The 27,450-nt window shown below is 34.1% G+C and overlaps 1 protein-coding gene across 1 annotated transcript; it reads right to left on the bottom strand.

Moving 5' to 3' along the window:
* Positions 1-1,303: 1,303 nt before the first annotated feature.
* LOC129003694 (cilia- and flagella-associated protein 58-like) lies at positions 1,304-27,450 on the bottom strand. Its single transcript, XM_054431993.1, has 14 exons — positions 27,034-27,450; positions 23,256-23,342; positions 19,200-19,415; positions 18,156-18,301; positions 13,661-13,835; positions 11,489-11,665; positions 10,614-10,751; positions 8,319-8,580; positions 7,616-7,754; positions 6,580-6,775; positions 5,023-5,131; positions 2,712-2,890; positions 2,087-2,259; positions 1,304-1,310 (listed from the first exon to the last, which is right to left on the bottom strand). Exons 1-14 carry the CDS (start codon positions 27,148-27,150, stop codon positions 1,304-1,306), a joined length of 2,121 nt encoding a protein of 706 aa, XP_054287968.1. The 5' UTR covers positions 27,151-27,450.

The following is a 27,450-nucleotide window of genomic DNA, read 5'->3' as shown; positions in this document are numbered from 1 at the left end:
CAGATATTCAAGACTCAATAATGTTCAGTCGTCAGTCGACTATTCAAAAATATATAGATATAAAGATAATTTTTTTCATTCTATTTTTCTATTCTATTTCATTCTAAAAATCCATTTTCAGGACTATTTTTCTAAAACCCGCTGTAAACCTTTTTTGAAAAAACACATTTCATTTTAACATTGTTATATCTTAATATATTTGAAATAGCAAAGTATGTTCATGCAAATCCTTTCTTTTATGAAAAAATATCAAATACCAGGGTTATTCCAAAAGTAAGGTCCGATTTGCTATAACCATTTAAAGTGGGCGCCAAGGATGAAACACGCATGCGCACCGACTCCTGGCATGCCTTGGGCGTCAAGCGCCGCCATTAGCGTTGTTATTGTTGCTGTGTGCTGGTTTTTGTCTGCAAGAAACGTTTCAGCGGCAGAAAGTCATCAGCAGATTACTGAAGTTGACGGTTCTAACATAATGAGTGACAGTAAAGTGTGCAAGTGGTTGCAAGCTTTTAATGAAGGACTGGAAAATGTTCATAATGAATCAAGATCTGGACGACCATCAGTGATTTCAGAAGATTTGGTCAATGTGGTTGACCAAAAAATTTGTGAAGATCAACTATTTAATATTTCAGATCTCGAAATGGATTTCCCAAATTTTAGTAGAACGAATGTGATTTCTAATTGTTCAGCTACATAAAGGAGTTTTTTAGTTGCAACACAGAGGTAAAAAACTGGTTATCTTTGCAGGCGGCTGATTTATACGACTTAGGCATTCCAAAGCTTGTTGAACAATGTAACAAATGTTTAAATAAGCATTGAAATTATGTAGAAATATATACAAATATGCAAGGAATGTAAATAAAACAATTGTTTTTGAAAAAAATTAAGTTTTAATCTTTTATTATAATTGGACTTTATTTTTGGATTAACCCTCATAAATCATAACTATCAAACAAGAAATAATAACTAAAATGTTCAATTTCCTGAACATTTGCACACAAAATTTGAAATTGTACATCTTTGCATGGGATTAAATCTACAACAATTTGCCTAGTTCATACAAATCGTTATCAAAATCAAACTTTACATCTAAGCTAAAACAGACTTTTAGCCAAAGAGTGTATTACAAAATTCATATATTTTTAAAAATAAATTTTAATGGCTTTACACTTGTTAGAAGATAATTTAGTTTGAGGAATTTATGTACTGTATATATTATATAAAATTACCATGTACCAGCTTGGGAATTACTTCTGTAATTATTGAGTTCAGGCGTTATGTACAAATAAGCTTTGTCTATTGTCTATTGCCTAAAGGGAGAAGTGTATATCAATCTAAGTGACTGCCTTAGAATTTTATTTAACAACTTTTAATATTTTATAGTTAATTTTTAAGTTAATCTACCATAAATATAAGATGAATAATAACTTAATTTAGGAATGAGCAATTGAAATACATATTAAACTTCCAGCTACATAGGTCTTTCAGACTAATGTATTTTGTGTTGTTTCTTTAATTTTTATTTATCTGTTTATCTATGCACTGGAATTCTGTGCGTATGTAAGGGAACATCCCAACCCAACACTGGTTACAATCCCTTTGTTCCAACATCGACCTTTTGTTGCATAACTAATTGACAAATAGCATCTGGGTCCAGAATCTTTCTCACTTAGTAGGCTACCAAACCTATATGTACCTCATACTAATCAAAAGCCATGGATGAATAAAAAAATAACTTATGTCTTGATTTGGATTATTGCATTTTTGGATGAAGTAGTCATTGTCAATATTTCAAATATTAGGCCTATCTGTTTTTTTTTTAATCCGTACAAAAGTTAGTTAAATTAGCTTGAGGACTAAATGTTAGGGCTAACTTTCTTCTGCGTCATGGCAGATAAGTCATAAGTTTGATCCTAGTGGTGCTTCACATTTTAAAACTCCGATTAGTCCCTTAATTTACTGAACCATTACAACCTAGTGGCTGGTTTTTAAAAGTAAGATACAAATACAAAACCATTAAGAAAAGCAAATTCAAACTTAATATCTAATATTTTTTAAACTAATTTGTTTATGGGAAAGTTTAAACCTGAGTCGTTGAATCTCCAGCTTGAGGACCCTGATATCCTCGAGCCGCTGGGAGTACTGCTTCTGTCCAGCATCCAAGCTGCTCTGCAATGTTTTTGTCTTCTCTCTCAACACTGCCAGTTCATCATTTCGCCGCACAAGTTGTGCATTAATTGCTTCTCTCGCACCCCTTAGCTGTGGTAACGACATTTCATTTATTTTCATTCGGATATTTCATTTGTTTACTATGGTTGTGTTGTGAGTGTGGAAGAGAAAATAAACTATTTTATTGTGAGTACACAACTAAATTTAAAACTAATTATAAATTGTAAAATTCATTAGCAAGAGCCTGGTGCCCACGGTACATAAATTAAATATGAATGAATGTCATTGTGATTGTTTCTAGTTGTTAAATCAATCTATATTTTGGATTTTGTGCCAAGCCCTTTTCCTCACTATCTATCCTTGATCATTAGACTTTAAATTAGTTATTCTGGCAAAAGATCCAGCTGATCTCAGTCAGTAACAAAGCTCTTATCTCATTCTACAAGTATCATCCTTCACTCGCCTTAAAATACACAACCTGGTATTTTGGAGTCGTATAAATATCATTATCTCAATCTAGTACTACATTTTTTTTTAGTGACCTGATCAATTTCTTTGAGGTCCCTGTGGTGCTGAGCGTACGCCTCTCTCCCACTGTGTTGCAGACTGTTCACTTCCATCTCTAAGTTGCTAACAACCTGTTTTATCTCTCTCAACTCTGCCTCCACCTTCTGTGTCTCTATCCTCATCGCCTCCTTCTCAGCGTGGGCCTTACGCAGCGCTAAAACATCCAGAAACTTACCTGGTGATTCCCGTGGTTTATCTGATCAGCGATTAACTAAAGCATCTACCAAAGTCCTAAAGCTATGGGTATTACCCAAGAAACTAAAACCGGCTTGAAATCAGTCACTACAGTTGGTAAATTACACTATATGAACAAAGCTCTGATGCATACAGCAGCCAAACTTTTTTCTAAACTTACAACAACTCCGGAGCATGTTTATTTTAAAATTCGGTAAAGCTGAATTAAATTAAATATGAACTATGAATAGATTAACTATTAATAGACAACAATTTGTTAAGATCAAAAGAAATAAAAAAGTCATATTGTTTGTGGCGAATCTTTTTTAACTCAGATTCATCATGGTGTACCTCAGGGTTAAATACTTGGCCCATTACTTTTTTTCTGTTACTTAATAGTTCATCAAAGAATATTTGTCTTTATGTTGATGATGCTACTTAAAAGATCAGTAATAAGTTACTAGATCACTAAGAAAACGGTGTGATTCAAAATCTGTCACCTATAAACCACTTTTTAAATAATCACAACCTATATAATTAAATACTAGCAAAACTAATTAAAGTACCTAGGTAGTCAAACCTCCACTGATCCTGTAATATATTTTTAAATAATCAAGTTTTGAAAAAAGTCAGCTCAACGATGTTACTTAGAATTAATTTTAGATGAACACTTAACATGGAATCTTTATGTTGATCATGTAGTGCATAATTTTCTTAAGGGATATTTGCCTTATATAGATGGATGTCTAATTTCTGTTATATCAATATAGCCTAACTAAAAACTCTTTATTTTGCTTTTATCGACTTTTCAATAAATTTTGGTAGCTATCTATGGCGGTACATCAAAAACAAAATTTGGATAGAATTCTCCTTCTCCAAAAAAGAGCTATCCGCATCATGTAGAATCTAAATTTTTATTATTTTGATGATTCTATCTGTCACCATTTCACTAATCTGGGCATAATGACTGTCTCTATGTTTTTCCTACAGCTCTACATGTAAAACAGCTAGGCCCTGTACTTAAATAATTTTGTTCCCAGACTAGGTGACACATTTATTTTACCACAAACAGGAATACAATTTCCATTGACTTACCCAGGCTGAATTTTTTTTTACAAAAAAACATCCTGCGCAGATGCAAAATTTTAAAAGCTTTCTGTGGAATTGAGTGGCATGAATAACTTCAAGGAATTAAAAAAAGTTAAAAGTTAAACTGATTGAAAAGCATCTATTTAACGTTACTAAACTGTAGTTTGTTTGCTTTCTATCTTTCTTTCTTTCTTTTTATTGCAATTAATCATAGTGATTTTTTTAATATGTACTATTTTTTTGAGTAATGACACAATTCGATGTAAACAATGTGTACTTAATCAATACAGATGTTTTCAATTCAATTCTATATTACATTTTTCATGGTAAAATAGGAATTTCAATAATTTTTATTAAGGTAAAATTAATACTTATAGTTATTGCACGAATTTCCCGTAATATAATTTGTAAATAATTTGTATAGGCCTAATTTCATTTCTAGAAAAAGTTTGGGTCTTCAATATTGCTACAAGAAAGTCTAGCATTAGGAGAAAGAGGTTACTATTTGATATGTGAAGTTCAAGGCCTACCTCGAGCCCTAATGAGACATTGTGTTACAAACCTGATTGGTCTAAACTGACACATAAAAACTTAAAACTTGACTCGTTATCCAACATGTTTCAAATGGCACTGTCATTCATGACTAACCAATTTTCATTGGGCAACTAACAGTGCAAAATTATAGCTTACCATTGTTTTTATTATAAGAAAAACATGTTGGTTACAAAAATACAAACACAGTCAAAATAAAATTAAAATAAAATAATACAAAAATCACTCTAGGCCTACTAAGTTCATATCACGTCATGCAATCATTCACAAACTAAAGAAATAAATATAAGAAAATTGAAAACAAATATGTGTTTTGTTTATTTTTAAAGATGTGTAATCTTTTTTTGATTGGTTGACCACATTTGTCTAACGAATAGTTGTAGCAAACCTCCTTCTGTTACCCTTGCAAGATGCTCGGCACTCAAAAGGTTATAACTTAATGTTTAAACAAACTTGTTTCAGGGTACATACCTAACTGTTCTCGTATTAACTGCATCTCTTTGCCAGCAATGTCTTCCTTAAGCTGTTCTAACTGGAGAGTCATCACCTTAGACTTGTGTTTGAACTCCAAGATATCCTCCTAAAATGACAATTTAAATCAAAATCCAAATATAAAAATTCCAACAAATTGGCCTTACGTGGTGCTCGGCCCATTGCGAACATTTCAGAGCCCTGGTTATTACCAAAATGTAATAGCTCAACAATACCAACTAAAAAAATGTCAATGTAAAATGTTAGTATTCATAATTTCCCCCAATCGCCATATTGTTGCTCATTGGGTAGGTTTTCTTTTCTAAAACAGTCATAAAACTAAGAATGGTAAATACAATTTTTTAAATGGGTCCGTCATTTAGAATTACCCTGTTCATTTACATAATTGTCTTTGGTGTATAGTGTTTTATGTTTGTTTTATATATGCATTTCCATGAATCTGGTTGGATTTAGACTGTGTAAGCCTAGCTAGGGTGTCCTAGCAAGAACAATAGATAGAATTAAAGTACCTATAGGTATTTACTTATCAAGTAAAAATGTCTATAGCCCTAGTCCAAAACTTTGAATCCAATTTATAATTTTATAAAATACAATAGAACAAACTATACAAACTTTTTTCCCATATACAATTCATATAAAATTTGCAGCATTTAACAATTTTTTTATTAGTCCAGGCAACGAAGACAGTGTAGAGAAAAAAATCATGTATAAGCCAAATTTGGTACAGTTCTAGGAGAAGGGTCCCTAAACACTAAAAGTATGTAATTATTAAATTTTATTCACTGAAAAAGGGTTAATTTAAATCAAGCCTTTCTTTATTGTACTTGGTATGGTAATATATGCCAAGTAAAATAAATTAGTTACTAGGTCTTAGTTTTGTACTTTCATTTTTGTGTCATATATAAATCTAGATACAAAAACTCACAGTCAAATTTTAACTCAGGCATTTAACCGCACAATATATTTTAACCAAACAGGTTGATTTTAAAACATGAGAGCCCAAAAAGTCAACAAAATTTATAATTAGAAATAACTCAAGCTTACTATTTCAGTCATTTTTGCAAACTAAAAATGGTAGTAGTGTTATTAATTGTTTGCCATTACATTTCTATTCACAACTCGAGCACTCAATCTAATTTCACAAATGTGAACACGCCATACATCCGGTTGAGGATCACCACACACCAAAGCATTTGCATGTCGGATATTGGCTTGTTTTATTTTACCTTTACAATCAACTTTTTATTGAAGCTTATTAAAAAATATAACTAAGTGAATTCAGAAATGATTAAAGTTAATTTGAGAATCATAGGATGTCAATATGCTTAAAAACGAAATAAAAAATAAGTATTAACCCATAGCAAACAATAAAACTCAATACAGTGTTCTGACTCTCATGAGTTGTTTAAAAACTCAACAACAGAGGATTTTTTAAATTTTTTAGCAAGACAAATGAACCTCAATATATACTAACAACAACCAGGAAGAATCATTAATTGGTAACCATAAGACTGAATAACAATTGACAGCAGTGACCTGAGCTTCATTGAGGTTCTTGGTGCAAGTGTTGAGTTCAAAGCGCAAGTTCTCACATTCGCTCGCCTTGTTAGCCAGTTTGCCCTCCGACTGAGTCAGTTTCTTCTTGTAGTCATTGACAGCTACTTGCTGCAGCTTAGTGTCATCAATGGCAGCTTCCAGTTTCTTAGTCAACACCACAGCATCAGCCACATGTCTGCAACAATACAACATTGATTATAGAATTTTAGTGATGGTGTTTAGCAAAGTGTATTTAAAAAAAATGGAGTAGGTACAGGTAAAAGGTTACAAAAAATAACACTGAGTTTTGTCCTAATATATGACTTCTTCAGAGGGTAGTTTAAAGAGAAAAATCGGCTGGTAAACTAACTCCAACCTTGTAATGACTCAAAATTCAATGACCACAATGTTTACTAAATATTGAAAATATAACACCACAATGTTTACTAAATATTGAAAATATAACACTGAACAATTTTTTGTAACCCTATTTTAATCATTTAACTTATGTACCATTAAACCTCATGCTTTAAAACCTCTGTCCTCAAATTATTATTGTTTAAGATAAGATTAGAATACAAACCATATTTAAGGGTTTATTTCAACCTATAATATATATATATATATATATAAAACTAATAATCTATTTGGCTTTGTATATGGTCTCGCTAGCCTTAGGATTCGCATCCCATATTTTGCTGAGTGTTGAATAGGCTTTCCTCTGGTATCAATAAAATTTAGGATATAAGTGCTATAAAATATCCACTTCTCATAACACAGTTATATCATCAAACTAAATTTTCTCTTCAAGTGTTTGGTACTATGGTAGTTGATAAAAATATAGTTCAAATTACATGGTATTAGTTTTTTATCATTGGCATTGTAACGTGGTGTGTGCATAAAACAGCATTTATCAGTGCATACTTTAGAACAATTCAACTATATTATTTTGTTCTTAAAATGGTTCCAGCTTTATAACATGGCGATGGGATTTACTATGAAGCTTATAAATAACCAAAGGTTTGACCTAGTTTACCTGTCCTTCTCCTTCTCCAGAGCAGCAATGTGCTGTGATTGTCTACTCAACTCCAAACGAGTGTTGTCAATGTCATGCTCCAAGTACAGCTTTGCTTGATTTATCAATTTTATTACTTGTTCTTTTTCACTGACAAGAGCTGCAACATGATGCAGAATATAATAATTGGAGTGAAATAATAATCACTCAAAGTTAATAGTTTTTTCATAGTACATGCAATAATTTTGATGTCAACTTCTTACATTCAATCATTTGTTTTGTCAGTGAAATCAATTAGACATTAAGGAAAGCTACAATTGCATTATGATACTTGTATGTTTTTTAGAACAAATTGAATGATATTGATCAACTAGAGAACACAATCAGAGAAAAACAAACTATATTGTTTTGACGCTCCTTTAAAATGCGAGTTCATGTTAATTTACACTATGTTTCTAGTATAGATTAAAAATAGAGAAAAATCTGCAAGAAATTGTGTTGAATTTTAGAGTTATAGAGGGACTAGTTCAAACATTGTCTGTCAACAGCATTTTATTACATGACACTAGTTAGGAATCATCCTATATGGTAGTGTTTCCAATCTTGAGAAACAACAGGAGTTGGTGATGTGTTGGTCTTGTTTGTTGGGGATGGGTAAATCTTATATTGCAGAAATAGCTAAATCCCTTCCACTAAAAGCTTCCCTTATTTAACACAGACTTACCATTGACTTTAAGTAAGTTTCTGTTGACTATGTCCCTCTCTCTAATCGTGCTCTCTAGTAGCATCTTATCATCCTTCCCCTTATTCTGTTCTTCTCTGATCGTCCTTTGTAGAGTCTGCAGACTCATCACTAACTTTGCTTTTTGTTCTTCCAGCTCACTCTTCTGTCCTTCTATTTTACTTATCTTCTTTTTAAACATTTCCTGGATTGTTGATGTTTTGGCCACCTCTGACAACAACTTGGCTATTTCATCTTCATTCGCCTGTAAAAAACCTGGTTATTACAAAGAAGCTTCATTTAAACCCAATCTACTGTAACACAGAAGACAACTTTTTGACCTCATATGAGAAAATAATATCTTCAAGATGTTTCTAAAAGATCTATGAATAAACCCCCAAACCTTTTCTAGGAGAACATGCGGTGCTGACTACAATATGATTTGAGAGCATAAATGTAATGGGTGAGGCACACCCTAAGAAAACTTGAAAGAGTGTTGGAGTGAATCCGCAAGGTACAAGAAAAAGAGGCAGACCCAAGCAAACTTGAAAAAGATCCATTGAAAAAGGAGGTGCAGAAAACAGACAAAACTGAGGAAGTTCCGGCACTGCTCATCCTTCACTTATCATTGCCTTAACCCCTTAACCGCCGTCTAAGTAGGCCATTGCCACTTATTTTTGCCGTTTTTGATGATTTTTACTTGTGATTTAATAAACTGTACCAGTTGTTTTTCTAAAGAAAATAGTTATCAACTAGCTGTGTACCCGTTCTACGCACGGGGATCTTATAATATTCAGTTGAAACCTTCTTATATAAAGAACAGCAGTTGGTTTGCATATTTTAAGATATGCTGGCCAAACTATTATACATAGCTTCATTTTATGTTGTTTTTTGTTGTTCCGGATCGGTATGACAATCAATAAAAGGTTAAATTACCTCTGTGTCTGCCGGTCGATCCTATAACGGTAGGCTTACTTTTATTTTTACTATCTGATCTCGTTTGCATGGCTCAATCACGTCCTGGTTGAAGTTCGTTCGCTACGCTCACTCACCTGTATGTTGGAGCTCGTTCGCTGCGCTCACTTTCCTTCAGGTTAGCTCGTTCGCTACGCTCACTTGCCTTCAGGTTAGCTCGTTCGCTACGCTCACTCGCCTCCAGGTTGCAAATTAGCTGTTGTCATAAATGTAAAAGAAATAATAGTGCTAGTGCTGCACCCTGTTGGTAATCCTTGTAACTTTAATGCTATTGAACATCACAGAACAGAACCAACTTGTTTAATTGAAACAGCTGTTAAGATTCAATAATTTCATTTCTCATAAGGTTAACATGGGCTTCCAGAAATTCCACGTCAAAAATCGACAAAAACTTGATTTTCAAGGGTTTACTGTTAAATATCTAACTGTCTCATATTCGATGAAATACGTCTAAAACCATCTCATATATGTATAGTATTTGGAAAATAAGTTTCAGGCGGGACAGTGCTATAGTTATTGAGGAGTAGTTGTAATAAAGTGCGTATTTTAGCGTTACCAAGAGAATGACAGATAGACAGACAGACAGACAGACAGACAGACAGACAGAAATTGAGATAAGGTTTGATTCGGTTTCTCTGACCTATGAAATGTAAAAATAACCAAAAAGTTCATTATTCTAAGCAATGTACAGACAAAACTCTAATTTTATTTATATAGATATTGTTTGTAGACATCTTCAAAAACATTAAGCTTTAACAATACCCTACTAAAATTTGTGATTGTGGGGGGGGGGTGGGGTTTGGGGGTTTCTTGAGTTAGGCCTATAATAAAAATTAGGCCTACAATAAAGTCTACAACTCTAATAAATCGTCATCCTCAAGCATGTCACCAGCCATTACTAAATTACTAATATTTACTACTCATTCAACACTACCAAGTAAATAACCACCAAAAAACACAATTATAATGACACGCATAATGTACGTAAGCATTACGTAAGCTTCCGCAAGCACCAGTTTTACTGAAACTACGAACGGAACTGATCGGGACCATTACTGACCTATAATACCACTAAAATCCACCAGATTGCGGCACTAGTCAAGCAGCACTGTCAACAACTTGTTTACGTACGTATATCAGAGATAAGGCGGGAAGTGAGCTGTTAAAAATAAAACACAACAGCTGATTACGTCAACACGAGATAACTCGTACGTGGCGGTTGCTCTGAAAACTAGTATCGCCCGGCATATCTCGTGCGTGGCGGTTAAGGGGTTAAAATAGACTACTTGGCGTCTTGGCACTTATTGGTATCATCAATCCTACCTTGACCTGGTTGTTGAGCACTGTGATGGTCTGTCGCAGCTCCTCCACCAGGCCGACCTCCCTCTGGTAATCTTCTTGTGACTTGACAAGTCGCTGGTTCATCACTTCAATGGTCTGGCCGTTCTTGTCATTCAACACCTGCAGACACAGGTTGAACACCATTGACACTAAGATACTGAAGTAGATATCCCGTATGGCCCAGCTGTAGTAACATTTTTATTCAAATAGAACATTACTAAAGAGTCTCTCATAGTGTGTGCACTGTCAAAACTATATATTCTTCCATATTTTTTTCATTTTGAAAGCTATGGATATGAAATAGAAGATACTATAGTTTAATATAAGTTGTCCATTGAGTTTATCTTGGTTGAAAGGTTTGTGTATTCGACTGAAATCTATAATTGGCACCAGCTTTAGTTGGTGGCTCAAGTCATTATGTTCAATTCTAAATTTATTAAATCCTCTAAATGTTTAAAAATAACGATTGATTTTGATGTGTCCTGATGATTTTAGTTTTGAAATAAATCAACTTTGTTTCTTCCTGCCCGAATGAATCTCAGTTAATGAGAAAGAAACTGTTAAACTCAAAAGGTACCTAGTAAGAATCAAACCATTTATGGGCAAACATTTGGCCTATTATTTTATGGGATGCCTGTATTATGATAATTTATAATCAGGCAAAATAAAAATAACAGGACTTGTATGTGGGGCCTGTGTACTCTGCTAGTCTTTACAAAGTGGAATTAATATAATGTAGTTGTTGTACTTGTTACCTTTATAAGGTATTATCCAATACACGATGCCAACGAGTCTATAACAAACAAAGCATATCATCGTTCAATTAAAATTAATATGTTTGTGTATTGAAACGTTACCCTCAGCTCTTTATTGGCATTCTGATGGTGTATCATTTTCATTTGAAGTTCCTGGATCTGTTCATTCAGTGTCACAATCTGACTGTCTTTGACTGTAAGTTCCTTCTTGACTCGAAGCAACTCGTCCTCAAACCGCTCTTTGAACCTTGACTCTTTTGACATCTCGTTAGTCTGGTTCTGTAAAAGACACATTTGAATTTTTATTAAAGTATAATTAAAAATCAAGAATGCAATCTTCATACGTATGGTGATTTTTTTAAACCTCTATAACTCTAAAGTAAACTTAATATATACCTTGTACTGGGGGAGGAAGTAAACATTGATAACTTAAGTTTACCTTACTGTTGCCAAGTTCTTGAAGAGAGTGGATATGAAGCTTAACATTTTTCCACAGTTTGTATATTTACATAATTGTTTACACTATATTACACTATTTATTTACATTTATCTGGGTTTGAATTATGAATATGTTCATGGTAGATCTCTTGCAGTTTAGCTATGGATTTAGAATGTACATGTTTGAGGATTGTTAATAAATCAGTAAATGAAATATGGTGATTTTGGTTACTTGGTGTTTGGCAACTAATGAATCAGGATCGGTATTCTAGGCTGGTATTATGTTCTTTGAATATTTGTATATAAGGATTTGTGATAGTGTAATTGATGTACTCTTTGTGGAAAGGCAATACACATGTTATTTTGTATACACCCCTTTCGTGATCAATTGGTTTGTTAGTGTTTTGTTGAAGATCTTTCCAATTTTTTCTGTGATTCAGTTGCTATAGCTAATTAGCATGTTCTAATTGCACTCAGACCTTCACTTTTACCCGACAATTGCTATTTTATATGGGTGAAAGTGAAGGTCTGAGTGCAAAATTCGTCGAATAGAGCGATCAGACATGCCAAGAGCAGCAGCTTGTCTACGCGCCGGGCGATGCGGGCTCGTTAGCACAGCTTGTTGCACTCGCTCCACGTTCTCCGGGGTCCTCACTGACCTTGGACGGCCTGTAGCCTACGTTTTGCAGTTGATCCTGTGGATCTAAAGGTATCCACCCACAATTTGATGGTGTTTCGGGATGGGATAGGTTCCCCACGAGCCACATTAAACTGCCTACAAAACTTACGCTGCGTATCAACAACAGAATCGCCACTTTTAAAATACGCCTCAACGACAAACGCGCGATTTGTTCCGGTCCACTGCTCCATGGCGACTGAAACTGAAATGGGGTCACTTGGCCTTGAGAATGAGCCGCTCCCCACTACCCCCGTCCACTCGGCTGCCGGACTGTACTCGCATGAAAACCGTCAGATATTTGTGCCGCTCCCTGTATTTGGGCTGGCCTGTCATTACCATTCTGGGAGGAAGGGTCATCAACATATCTGATGTAGAATTTTATATGAACTGTGTTCCTGATGATGCCACACAAGTGGAGAAACGGACATGGAGCTTCATATCCACACTCTTCAAGAACCTGGCAACCATAAGGTAAGCTACATTCTTGGTACTACTGGGAATACACCACACAAATTTAAATATTGATATACTGCAGCATGGTGTTCATCCTTTGGTGTATGCAGTGATAGCATCTATCATAAATAAATTTTAACAGGTAGGGCCTATTGGAAATAAATTATACATTTTAGTGGTAAATGAATCTGTCTGGCAGAGCACAGCAACTTTTTTTAGGAGTGTAGGGAGCGGACTCAGGTTGACTGGTTTTCCAGTGAGGATAAAAATGGCTCAACCAATCGAAGAACATTATTTGGATGAGACCATCTCAACTGATACTGATATCAATTGGTAAAAAAATGGTGGATTTAATGATATAGTGATCATACTCTCACTAACCACACTTTTTTTAGGAGTTGGACTCAAGTTGAATGGTTTTCCAGGGGTGATAAAAATGGCTCAACCAATCAAAGAACATTATTTGAATGAGACCATCCCAACTGTTACTGATATCATCTGGTAAAAAAGAGGGTGGATCAATGAAATAGTGATACTCTACTACCAGGTAACAATAAAATAATAAATTAAAAACTAATCATCGAAAACTCATAACTCCGTCCTTGAAACCACTTATGGACAGGTTCTGTATGGTTAGTCTTTGTGAACATTAAAAATATTGTTTTTTATTATTGTTCTCTATTAAATTGACATAGAAATTCTACCTCCAGCTCCTGCTGTAGTTCTGATATCCTTAAATCAGCTGAGGAGTTCTTCCTCTCCAGCTCATCTTGGTACGTCATAGCAGCATTCAGTCTCTCTCGCAAGTTGGAAATTTCAGCCATCATTCGTTCACGTTCTTTTGCTTGCGCTTCCTTGGTTTTTGCCATTGAACTAAACCTGGAAACATTAGATGGATCATTGTTTAAATGTTAACTATTGAAATAATCAACAGGATATGTTCTTGTATGACTATCATAAAATCTTTACGTTTGTCTGTCATGGTTTTTCTGTAAAAAACCATATTCAATTAATATCTACCGGTATCTTTAAATTTTGTCAACGCTATTAAAAAAGAATGTTAACAATATTGTTAAAACATTTGTCTGATACTTGAGACAGTATAGTTGTGTTATGAAAAGAAATGTTTAGAAACTAAATTTATATGGTCTTATTCAACTTAATAATCAGCTACATTTTACATAAGGGAATTGCACAAAACTGTAAACATTACATACATAAACAAAACAGTCTTAAATAAAACAGCTGTAGAAATATTTGACAGCACTGTACAATAGAAATCATATTACATAACATTCACCCCATCTTTTTTTTAATGTAATCCCTTAGATAGGTGGGAGGTCTTCGGACTCTAGTGGAACTACGCAGGTTTGTTTCTTCATTATCAATCACAGAAGTAGGGGTCACGGTCTCATGTAGAGGGCATGCTTCGATTTCAGATTGAATAGAGTTCCCAATTTCAGGTTGAAGCAGGTTAGATTCACGTCTCAGGTCTTGAAGAACAGGATCTAGTTCTTGACTGGGATTTTCCGAAGTCACAAGCTCATCCTCTTGTTGGATAGCTTCAGGGGGAACAGCGAGATGTCGCACCGATACCAGAGCCTCTCTACCATCTCTATACTTGATGCAAGCATAGTCTGGATTAGCCTCTATCAGCTGAGCTTGTTCCACTAAAGGTTCATATTTGTTATTTCTTACATGCCTTCTCACTAATACTGGTCCTGGATTCATGAGCCATTGAGGTTGAGAGGTGCCATAAAATGATCGTCTCTGGTGTTTGAAAAGACGTTCATGTGGGGTCTCATTCGTAGCTGTACTCAGTAACGAGCGTATACAATGCAAAGCTTCTGGCAAAACATACTCCCACTGTTCTGTCTTCAGTCCCTTGTTTCTCTGAACAAGAGATACAGTCTTCCAAATCGTTTCATTATATCGCTCAGCTTGAGAATTACGTCGAGGGTTATAAGGTGAAGATCAGCTAGTGGCGATTCCTTTTGAGTGTAAGAAATCACTCAGTTCTTTTGACATGAAAGCAGAACCTTGGTCGGAGTGGACAAAAGCAGGCATACCAAAGATGGTGAAGATTGATGTAAGTGCTTTGATGACAGAAGATGCTGATGTGTCCGAGCAAGGAATAGCAAACGGATATCTTGAAAACTCATCAACAACCGTCAGTATGTATTTATTCCTTGTCACAGATGGTATTGGTCCCTTAAAATCAATGTTAAGTCTCTCGAAAGGAGCCATTGCATGGATGAGTGTTGATGGGGTTTTTTGGTAGAACCGAGGTTTCACTTCCGCACAAACAGAGCATGAAGCGGTCATTCGCCTGACATCTTCGATAGAGTAAGGGAGATTTTTACTTTTTAAGAAATGAAACATCCTTACTATTCCAGGATGTCCAATGTCACAATGAATTCTACGGAGTTTTTCGAAATCTCTAAAAGAGATGGAAGATGAAACTCGTGAAAATGGATCTGCTACTACGTTTTCCTTGGCAGAACGGTACACTATGATGTAAGAGAAAGGTGCTAGTTCCAATCGCCACTTTAAAATCTTGTTGTTCTAAAACCTTTCCCGCGTGTTTCTGATTGAACACATAGGACACAGATTTCTGGTCTGTAATTAATTCAAACCGTCTTCCAATCAGGAAATGCCTCCATTTCTGTATTGAATCGAATATTGTGAGGGCCTCTTTTTCCATAGCAGGTAGATGTTGTTCACTCTTAGTTAGGATTTTTGAAAAGAAACATATTGGCCTTCCAGCTTGTGAAAGGGTAGCGGCTATAGCTGATTCAGATGCATCTGTTTCTACAGTAAATGGAATATCCTCTTCAACTGCAGACATACTGGATCTTGCTATTTCTTCTTTTAATGTCTTAAAAGCCAATACTTCTTTACTGCCTACTGGGAATGATTTGACTGTAGTAAGACAATGAACCTTCTCAGAGAATTTAGGAATCCACTTTGCGTAATAGGACAACATGCCACGAGCTCTTTTAAGGCTTGCATTATCAGTTGGAACGGGGAAATTCAAGAGTGATTGCAAGCGGTCAGGATCAGGACGCATGGACATGTTTTCTACAATATACCCCAGAACTGGAATGCTGGTCAACGAAAACTTAGATTTTTCTTTGTTCAGGGTAAGATTATACTTTTTAGTTGCTTCCATGAATCTCTGTAGGTTTTGATCGTGTTCTGCTTGGCTAGGACCACAAATAGTTACATCATCCAGATAAGCAAACGTGTCTAGTAGATTTTCAGTTTCTATAATCTGGTCAAAAGTTCTTTGAAAACACGCCACACCATTAGTTACGCCGAAAGGAATTCGAGTGTATTGGTAAAGTCTCCCATTAGCTTCAAATGCAGTGAATGGTTTATCTTCATTCCGAATAGGTATTTGGTGATATGCCTCCTTCAGATTGATTGTACTGAACACTTTATATGCACCAAACTTCACACAAACCATCCTTGAATAATGCTTAATAATGCCTGAAAGTTTCATTACAATCTGTCGAGCGGTTTTGGAGCCCATAAAGGACAAACATACAAATATACAAACATAGAAACATACAAACATACATTGGATTTTATATATATAGACTATCATCTTCAGAGTAGCAGCGGGACTTGATGGCTACAGGCTTGACGTCATTAGTTAGATTATCAAACAGTGGTGGTGGTGATACTTTAGCCCTAAGTAGATTGCAAACATTGAAGGGTGGGCGTTTACCACCGAAATTCAGCTCCACAGCAGAATGTTGCCGAAGGATGTCATGTCCAATTACAACATCGGCACATAAATCAGTTAAGACAAGCAGCTTTGTCTGTGGGTATTCGTGGCCATCGCACACCATGTCAACAATACATTGGCCAAGAGTTGATGAAACATGGCTTGTTGATGCCATCGATATTTCATGCTTTGTTGGGTATTTAGAAATATTGAATCTTTTCACAGTAGCTTCGGATATAAAACTGTCGGAACTCCCAGTATCAATGAGTGCATCTACTGGTTTGCCATTTAACATCAGTGACACTGTAGCTTTTGAAAGACATTTTTGTGAGGCAGCAACAAGAGAGGAAGACATTGAGTTTATTTCTGTCTTTTCACTTTGAGTTGTTTTACCCTTAAATGTTTTACTTTGGTTGCGAGAATTGCAAACTGTTGCCCAATGGCCTTTCTTGTCACAAATATTACAAACTGAGCCTTTGGCAGGACAGTTGGCTCGAGAGTGTCGTGACCGTCCACAAAAGAAACATTTTTCTCTTCTTAACGAGGATAATTGGTGTGAAGACGAATCAGAAGCTGCCTGAGAAATATTTGTATCAGTAACATCAACATTTTTAGGAGTTGAGTGAGATATAGAGTTACAAGGGCTTGAAATATATAAAACCGCCTGATTTTCAGCCGATTCCAAGGTAATGGTTTGATTATAAGCTTCTTCAAGAGTCAAAGATAGATTTTCAAGAAGTCTTTGTCGAATGGACTGTGATATTAATCCTCAAATGAAAGCGTCTCTTATGTACTCGTTACGATTTTCATTAGTAGTGACAGATTTAAAGTTGCATGCTTTACTAAGTTCTTTGAGTTTTCGAAGATACTGATCAATATTTTCTCCAGGTTCTAGCCAGTTGATGACGTGAATATACCTCATTAGTAGGCTTTATAAAAAGTTTGTCAAGAATAGATATAGCTTCAGTATAAGAATCAACCTCTGAGATTATTTCATATATGTTGTAGTCCACAAAATTAGTTAGAAGTTTTAGTAGATCATCTTCTGCAGCACATATATTTCTTCCATGAAATTCTTGATAGTGGTTTCCACTGACGATCAGAATGGGGGTCATTAGGGTCCAAAGATAGGCGCTCCGGCTTGAAGAATTTATCAGTTTACATTTCTTGGAATAAACTTGAATAGAAAAGATAGAATACAACTTGTATAGAAGAACTTGTGATAATATAGTTAAAAGATTAAGTTGAATAAATTGTTATGAAAAGAAATGTTTGGAAACCAAATTTATATGGTTTTATTCAACTTAATAATCAGCTACATTTTACATGACAGAATTGCACAAAACTGTAAACATTACATACATAAACAAAACAGTCTTAAATAAAACAGCTGTAGAATTATTTGACAGTACAATAGAAATCATATTACATAACAAGTTGATACCATAAAAATAGTTTTTACTTACTCTCCATCATGGTCAGACATTCTAGATTTGCTCTCCAGTTCAGAATGTAACCGATTGATTTGCTGTCGCAGGTTTTCAATGGTCTCTTGCGCAACTTGCTCGCGGGTGTGAGCTGTATCTACCATTCTCAGTGCTCGCTTCACTTCCTTTTGAACGAAGAGAGATATTTATTCTCTAATTTACGAGCTCATAAAGTACCCTAGTTCATATGATAAATATAAAACAAATAATCTGAGATAGCCTAAACAGACTAAAAAGTAGCATCTATTAGGGAATGAAGAAAGAAGGTGGGAAACTTTATAAACCATAATAAAAATAATGATTAAGTGACTAGGAGTCAAAGTTATGATTGGTTTTGTCTATAGTAAAGTTATGTGTTCTGACTTTGATGTACAACTGATTTGTCTCTTGAGCAGAAAACCTGATGGGCAGACTAAATAAGATTCCTGTTTTTGATGTCTGGCATTTTTTACTCTCAGATTTTATAAACAACTATATTGGTTTGCTATTACCATTGACTTGGATACTGAAGTAGACTTCCCATCTATATGGACCAGCTGTCGCCAATTTTTTATTAAAAAAGAACGTAGTTGAGTGAGCTAGTCACAGAATGCACTATTGTTTAAAATTATATTTTCTACCTTATTTTTGTTTGACATAGTTTATGGGTCGTAACAGTTGCTATAGCTCACAATAAGTTGTTCCTTGACTTGGTAAAAAAGGTTTGTGTATTCAACAGAAATCAGTATTATACCCATCAGCACAATCTGTCAGTGGCTCACATCAACTTTGGCAACTTCGATGAACAACTGGCGACAACTGGGATGGAATGTCTGGTTGTATCAATAGTTAAAGCTATTACCAATGGTACTACTTTTTTGTGTGTTTTCAATGCCATTGGCATTTTTACGTTTCTTCTAAAAGAGCAGGCCAAACACCAATCTTGCTACTAACAATTGCTTGAAATCTAACCATTGTCCTGCAGATTAGAAGGCAAGCACTGTACTAGGCTATGCAGGTAGTTAGCTGACAGTTAAATAGTACCTGAGTAAGGTTGTCAATGGTCTTCTGCTCGGACTTGCTGTGCTCGTGGGCCACAGTCAGCTTCATGTTGTTATTAGAGAGGGCTTGGAGTTGCTCTTTGATGACGTCGGCCATCCGCTTGCTGTTATTGTGAGACTTGACCAGGAGATCCCACACTCTCTGTATCTCAACAACATATCTCGTAGTGAGAGGGGAATGCTCCAGGTCAGCACACATCTATAAACAAATACCGTTCTTAAAAACTGAAGAAGTCTATACTATACACAACATTTCAGTACTTTCTAGGCACTATCAAAGAGCATAATACATTGCCTCAAAACCAAAATTAGATGAACAAGATGACATGCGCACAAAAATACTTATTTCACCACTGCTTTTAATTTGTGCAGTCATTTTAGCAATAAATTATCGTTGGATTAATTTACGAGGCATGTTTTTTAACTAAGTACCGTTTTTAAATTTCTCCGTTCCAGCGCTGCGATTGGCATTTTTGACATCAGCGCTGTGTATGTGCATCTATTGGCAAGCCAGCACCAGAAATTTGGCAACAATCGGCCGTATTTACATCCGGTTTTGAGCATCCAAAATGGTGCCGCCAATTGAGACTGCAGCCGACTGTGAAGTGAGCACACTGTAATTAGATTTTTAAGTGCTAAAGGTGTGAAAGCCATTGAAATTCATCAACAGATTAGTGACGTGTATGGCGAGAACATTATGAGTGACGGAACGGTACGCAAGTGGGTAAAGGCATTTAAAGACGGCCCCACCAACGTTCATTGAGTATGGGAACAGAAATGACAGATGGCCGCCCAGTGCGTTGCTCATCATGAACGATAAAATGATTAGGAGTTTTATAATATCATGGAAATTGTACATATGTAGGCCTATAGGCTATTTTAACGTATATTTTTAACGTCTCCTACAAATTAAACACCACGAGCAATGCTCAGTCCCCTGGTAGATGTATTCTATTTAAATAGCATTAGGTTTAACGAGTACCTGGGTTTGCTGCTACAGGGACATTATAAAGTGGTTTTTTAGTAAAATATTAATAGCAAGTATAAAATAAATAAATTTGCAAAGTTTTATCAAAATATGTCCATAAACAAGCAAATTACAACATATTACAATATTCTCCATAAGAATAACATTGGAATTTTAAATTAACATTTTTTAATGTTTTCTCCGTAACCAATAACTGTACAAAAAAACTTTTACATACTACATTGTTTTTTTTTAAGCTCAAAGGATTAAAACGAGAGAGGAGTCTCAGTCTGCCCTCTAAAAAGATTTCTATAAAACAGTAGGGTAAAAGGTTTATAGAAACAGGAATCAGAAATGACAGTTAGCTAGAGCGAGCACACTATCATCGGCAGGGGGGCCCACAGAATGATTTGATAGCGCAAACTGCGCTACACAATTAAATTTTGGGGGGGGATTTGAGATTTAATGATGTTTTTTTAGATTTGGGGGGGGGAATTAAAATAATTTATAAATAAAAAACTTTTTAAAACAAAACGTTTTTAAACGCACTAAAAAGTGGAAAATAATTTATAAATATGTGGAGAGTATAAATACTTGTAAGATTTAAAACGAAAAACGTGGGGTGCATGCAATAAATAATGTACAATTACCTTCACCTATTGAACTAATGTATTATTATCAATTGCATGCACCCCACGTTTTTTTGTTTTAAATCTTACAAGTATTTATCCTCTCCACATATTTATAAATTATTTTCCACTTTTTAGTGCATTTAAAAACGTTTTGTTTTGTTTTAAAAAGTTGTTTATTTATAAACTATTTTATACTTTTTAGTTTTTAATGTGTGTGGATATTAAATCTATTCCATGCATCTATATCAGATTAGGACAGAGGCATGTGGGAAATCTAAGGTTTATTTGAGTTTCTTTTCATATAATTATGTATTAGATTGAATGTATGGCCTGATTACTAACTATAAATATATCAATCTATTTAATTTATTGTTTACTATATAGAATACTAAATAAATAACAAATTACATTATTAACAAACACCTTTATATCTGCAATCAGATTGTTTTATCTTTATTTTGAAATGTTTGTTTGTATAAAAAATCTCTTGGGAGCATAACTACCTCTTACCCTCTTAACCTCTGCTCTTCGAACTGTCAAATTTAAGTATTAACAGCTGACATAAATTAATTGATATATTTACATTCTTTCAAAATGTAAACATGAAAAATTTGGAAGCCAGTGGGGCGTAGCCCAAGGGAAATATGAAAATTAAATGATATAATATTGCATTGTTAGCCATTTGTGAGCTATGTTTCAAGTTTTATGTCTCTAGCTCATCGGGAAGTATCAACATTTTCAAGAAAGCGAGTTAATAAAAACAAGCCCGTGGGGCGTAGCCCAAGGAAAATATGAAAATTAAATGATATAATATTGCATTGTCTTCTATTTGTGAGCTATGTTTCAAGTTTCAAGTCTCTAGGTCATTGGGAAGTTAGTATAAAATTGATTGCAAAATTTGTACCGGCCAAGAAAGCGAGCTAATAAAAACGTTTTAAAATACAACTTTTTGTCAACAAATAATTATTTTTATAATGTATGGACATTAAAGACAAGCAGTGCTCACAATGAAGCATAAATATAAAATATGTTTTATATTTATGCTTAAGTTGTGTTATGACACAACTCGTCAGGTTAAGCATGGCCGGCGAGATGCGCTAGCACTGTACTGGCGGCAACCGAGAGTGAGCTCGCTAGTGCTACTAACTGCTCGCTAGTGTAGTAGCTTTGTTTACATCCCGATTCCCGCCGCCCGTGTTGACGTGTATGTTGTACACCAACCGGCAAACGGGTTGTACTTGTATGAAATATTTTATCAACTAATAAGTTAACACTTTTAGTAAGTTTCGTGATATTATTACTGATGTCCTATTAGAGTATGTAGCCATACTACGATTTTTTTTGGTTTTAGTAATAATTTAAATTTAAAGGTGTGTTGATGGTGTGGTGATGTTATTGTGAAGTGGGTGTTCGTGGTTCAAATGGGGTTCAAATTATGCTTTTGTACATTCATTTATATCATACGGAATTAGTGTGTACGGAGGGACCTCAAAATCAAACCTTAATCAAATACTTCTGTTACAAAAGAAAGCTATTAGATTAATGCTAAGTTTAAATTGGATTGAAAGTGTATAGTATCATTTTTATAATTTGGAAATCCTGACAGTGTTTGGAATTTATATATATACGAGACAATAAAATATACTAAGCAGCACCATTTACCAAAAATACAGTTAGAACTAAGTAGGCCTACCAGTAATAGATATAATTAATACCAGAAATGCACAATATGTTATACAAAACAGACATAATTTAGAATTTTATAAAAAAAAACACAGTGTATAGAGGCCTTAGATATATAAATTTTTTACCAAAAGATATAAAAAATGAATGTAATAGTAGGAAATTTTACTTTAAACTAAAAAATTACCTAGTAGAAAAAGCAATTTACTCCTTTGAGGAATTTTACAATTTAAAATATTGTGAATAGACAATAAGTACTCACTGACTCTATTCTTTGTACTTGTACATTCATGAATAAAGGAGATTTTGATTTGATTTGATTTGATAACCAAACCAACTTCTAATCGGGTGCCTCAAATTATAAAAACCCATCTATTTTATGTCTAAAATTTCTAAAATTTCCAGGGGAGCACTACCGTAACCCACTCCTACAGACCCCCCAGACTGATCCCATGGCCGTGGAGCGGGTGGTTAAATTTTGGGGGGGACTCGCGCACCGTTGGGTTTTTTCGTCTTTGGGGGGGATGGGCACCTCTGATCATCGGCCAATGTTATTAAGTTTATGATTCAAACAAATATTTAGGGTGGAAACTATAAAATGTTATAATTTAAATTATACATGGAATTCACCCTGGAGTTGACTGAGTTGTCAATTTAATTGACATATATGTATAAATTTCTTAAAATTCCCTGTGTGTTAGGGCATGTCAGACTCCATAGAGTGAATGTATTTAGGCTAAGATAGTTGCAAACTTACAGATTTACAAACGGATTCCAATGAATGGATTTCCTTCTCAATTTCTGTAATACGATATTCATCTTTGGTCTGTGGCTCCCTGACTGACTAAAACATAAAGACAGTATTGTAATTGAGATGAACATACCTACCTAATTATTGTGGTGTAACCTATATTAAAATATTAGCACATTAACTTAGGTACCTAGGTACTTAATGTTATTTTTCTTATTTATATGTCTCGAGTGTTAAGTGATGCCTAAACTTCAGTTACCTAAGTTAGTTTGTGCGGAGGTAGATTTTGAGTAAAAAAAATTGACTGTAAACTTGACCCGGGAAGTTATTTTCTTTCTTGTCTGAATGACTAACTTATTATATCAATATAACAATATTCAGTAGTCATCCCTGTTTGGTTTTCATGAAAATTATCACAATAGATTGTCAATCAATTCATAAAAAAATTATTTTTCTATTGTAACTTATTTTTATCCAAACGCTAAAATTAGGCTAGGCCTAGGTGATTTTTGTTGGCAAAACTTTGGGCTGCACTTTACTTTAGGTCCTACACTCAGAATTCGAATGAAAATATCAATCGATATATCGATTAATCGATTGTTTCATTCGATATATATCATTTGGTTGGTTAGGTAAGGTTAACCTAACCTAACTAACCAAACGATATTTCGAATGAAACAATCGACAATCGAATAATCGATATTTTCATTCGAATGAGTGTAGGACCCAAAGTAGGCTTAAAGTGCAGCCAAACTTTGATATCTGACTCCAATACAATATCAGAGTGAAAATTTAAAAACGTACGTTTTCAGGAAAAGCACTTTGCAAATTTTTTCTCCCTTTTATCAAAACTTTTATTATTTTTTTTATTTCATTAACATTTTAAGTTTCATAAAATGTCCATGGTAACGCAATATCTTTGGTAGTTTTTTTTAAAAAGAGCATCTTTAGTGGAAAAACACAAAATCCTGTCACGACCATAACAGACGTTTAAATGGATATTAAAAATAGTTAATATTATTTTTATAACTATGTTTTGCTATAAACTAATTTACTTTTATGACCATTATACAATAAAAAGGTCACTGAGCTTTTGGTATATTTGGTCTTTCCAGAAAAAAATAAAAAAACTCAAAAAATTGAAATAAAGCCAATAAAATCTTTTTAAGTTTGTGTAACTCCGAAAAAACTTACCTGAGACCCAAAAAATCGTTATGTTCGTATAGAGGTGTGCTTCTTTTGTGTATAAAACATTGAAATATGACGATATTTTAATTTTTGAAATTTTTATGATAGAAATCGTTAACGTGATGGTCAGGGACAAGCGGGACGGTCGTGAATTTTCTGAAATAATCTCAATCTTTCTAAACAGTCCTTCAATTATACTGTTAGTTATAATAAAAATATGTGTTTCAATTGAACTAAACTGTTCAATTTACAATTATATTAAAGTTATTGTCACGACCAAACACACTATAATCCATAAGGCTGGATTGGTCGTGAAAAAACCAGCGATGGTCGTGAAACTTTGGTCGTGAAATTACGTGTTATTTGGCTCTGTTCTGGTGGTAGCCCTGCACCTCATGTTCGAGGATACAAAGTGGACTTCTAGGTTAATCTAGCAATTGAAATATCTTATAAACAAAAATTAACACCATGTCTACTTCTTCAATGACTACGTACGGTCATGGACACACCAAAATTACAAAAAACACAATCTTTCCTTTATTAATCTTGTAATTCCTCCTTTCAACTCGAAACGACCGGCACTACAATCCTGACGTACACCCCGAACTAGTCTCTAAAACCAACTGACTCCATCGACGCCAGGCTTGCCACTGTCGTGCTCCAAAGTTGAAAATTTTTCCCAAATGGTCGTGACGCCAAATCGAGGGACAGACTTATTTTGTCATGGTAGTCAGTTTGCAATGACAATAAAATTATAATATGCTACTTTTTTGTAAGTTTAATAACCATTGATGACATTAAAATATGGCTTTATATATTTCGGCATGAATAATTAGTCTAAAAACAGCGTGAAAGTTGGAAAATGTACCCTAGGGACATAAGACATAAGACATTTATTCATCATTTTTTACATATGAAATGCATAGATAGGTCAAAATGTTGGTTAATACATCTCGTATTCAGTCTTTGAGTAAATAAATGTATAAATATATAAATAACAAGGAATTCAGTTAATACAGTCAATATAATACAAGAGTTAAAATTGAAATTGAGCGACGAGCAAATAAATACAAAAGTTACAAACCATGGCAAGAGATTAAAAATTTGACAGTAATAAATTAAAAAATCGTGCAACGTATATCTAAATCACAGTTACATCCTATTTCAAATATTTTTTATTAACTTATCAGACATGCTAAAAAAATCTTCGATACGGTAGAGCGGGTTGTTTACTAAAAATAAAAACAGCCTTTTCTTAAAATTCTTAAAGTCTAAATCTGTCACAGCCAGAGGTAATTTATTTAATAGCCTGATACCCATCACAACATGTCCAGATCTTGTTTTTTCCAACCGTACCTGAGGCAGATCAATCTTTTTGCAGTTTCTGGTACTAATACTGTGCACTTCATTTCTCATTTTGTATTTAAAGCTATTCTTAAAAGTAAACAATAATAATTGATAAATGTATAAGTTAATGATGGTCAATATTTTTAATTCAATAAAAAGGGGTTTACAGTGTGCTTCACTATCCTCTTTACACATTATTCTGATGATTTTTTTCTGAGATAGAAGAACCTCGTGGATTTTAGGAGAGCTACCATAATAAATTAAACCATATGAAGCAATTGACTGAAATATTGCAAAATAAGCAGATTTTACATAATCAAAAGGAACATAGTGCACTAATCTAGAGAACAAGAAAACAATTCTTGAAAGCCTATTTGTTAGTTGATCAATCTGCAAATAGGCTTTCAAGAATTGTTTTCTTTTTGGAAAATTCACACGTCATGGTCGTGAATTTCGAGACTTTAAAAATACGAAAAAAATACCTAGAACCTATTTAAAACCAAATAAATGTGTGTAACATGTTGCCCCCGTCCCAAAAAATATTAAAACACATAATAATAAACTACAAATCCAGTATCTACGAAGTATAAGGCCAGGGACATGAAAACGTACGTTTTTAAATTTTCACTCATCAATTGATCTAGCTTAAAATCAATATCAAATGTTTGGGTTTTGATTAACTAAAGTTAGTTTGGTAATTACGTAATTAATTTGTTACCTTAAGTTTGGTTAAATGCTATCCATCGAATCGATACTTTTATTGTTTGATAATCCGATGGAGTCGTCGGCTAGGCCTATCAAAGTTTCACAATATTTTATATTAACTTAATTAGGTCTAAGTTAACCCAGACTCAATGAGAAATAAACTAGTTGCCTAACTTCACAAACTACTTAGGCCTAACAGTTAAAAGTTAAGTAGGCCTAAGTTATATCCAAAATAGAAGTGAATAAAACTACATAATAACTTAATAAGTTATCTAGGCTACAAAAAAGGCTAAGTTTGTTAATGGCTTAGCCTATTTCTAATGTGATACAACTTATGCGTCCACATAGCCTGGTTTTTAAATTGTCCACATAGCCTGGTTTTTAAATTGTTCATAGTTCAAACACTTATCATTTAAACTTGTTAGTGTTAGAATTTATTACACTTTACCATTACAAATATAGTAATCAATAGTGGAATATTGCAAATAATACAATTAGTTATTGGATAGGCTAGTCAATTTAAAATAAAATTTCTAAAACTTACAACTATACTGGAACTTGCAATACTTGTGAAGTTAGTGTTGGGATACGAAATAATAGTACATGCTTTGTGATCAAAAACAGACGAGTTTTCACTTAATTGGAAATTTTTCACACTCATTTTGAGTAGCAATGTAGGGGAGCCTCCAAAAACGTAGTTCTGGTCTTAGTTGTGCAATCTACATAAAAAATAAAGGTGCAGGAAAACCATGCAAATATATCATACTGCCATCATTCTCAGTGTTGTCTTCTGAGCATACACAATCTTCTTCATGTTTATTAAATTTTAAACTTTCACGTTTCTAATTACTGTAAACTTGTTAATTTTTAAATTAATTGTATTCAAACTACTGTAACTGTACAAGCAACTAGTAATCAAACATAATCACAGCCGCAATCTATAACCTAAGTTAACTGAATT

This window comes from Macrosteles quadrilineatus, unplaced genomic scaffold (genome assembly GCF_028750875.1).
Source record: "Macrosteles quadrilineatus isolate MER2022 unplaced genomic scaffold, UCM_ALF_1.0 Scaffold_9__3_contigs__length_116548681, whole genome shotgun sequence".
Taxonomy (NCBI): Eukaryota; Metazoa; Arthropoda; class Insecta; order Hemiptera; family Cicadellidae; genus Macrosteles; species Macrosteles quadrilineatus.
This window is presented reverse-complemented; position numbering and strand designations above follow the sequence as displayed.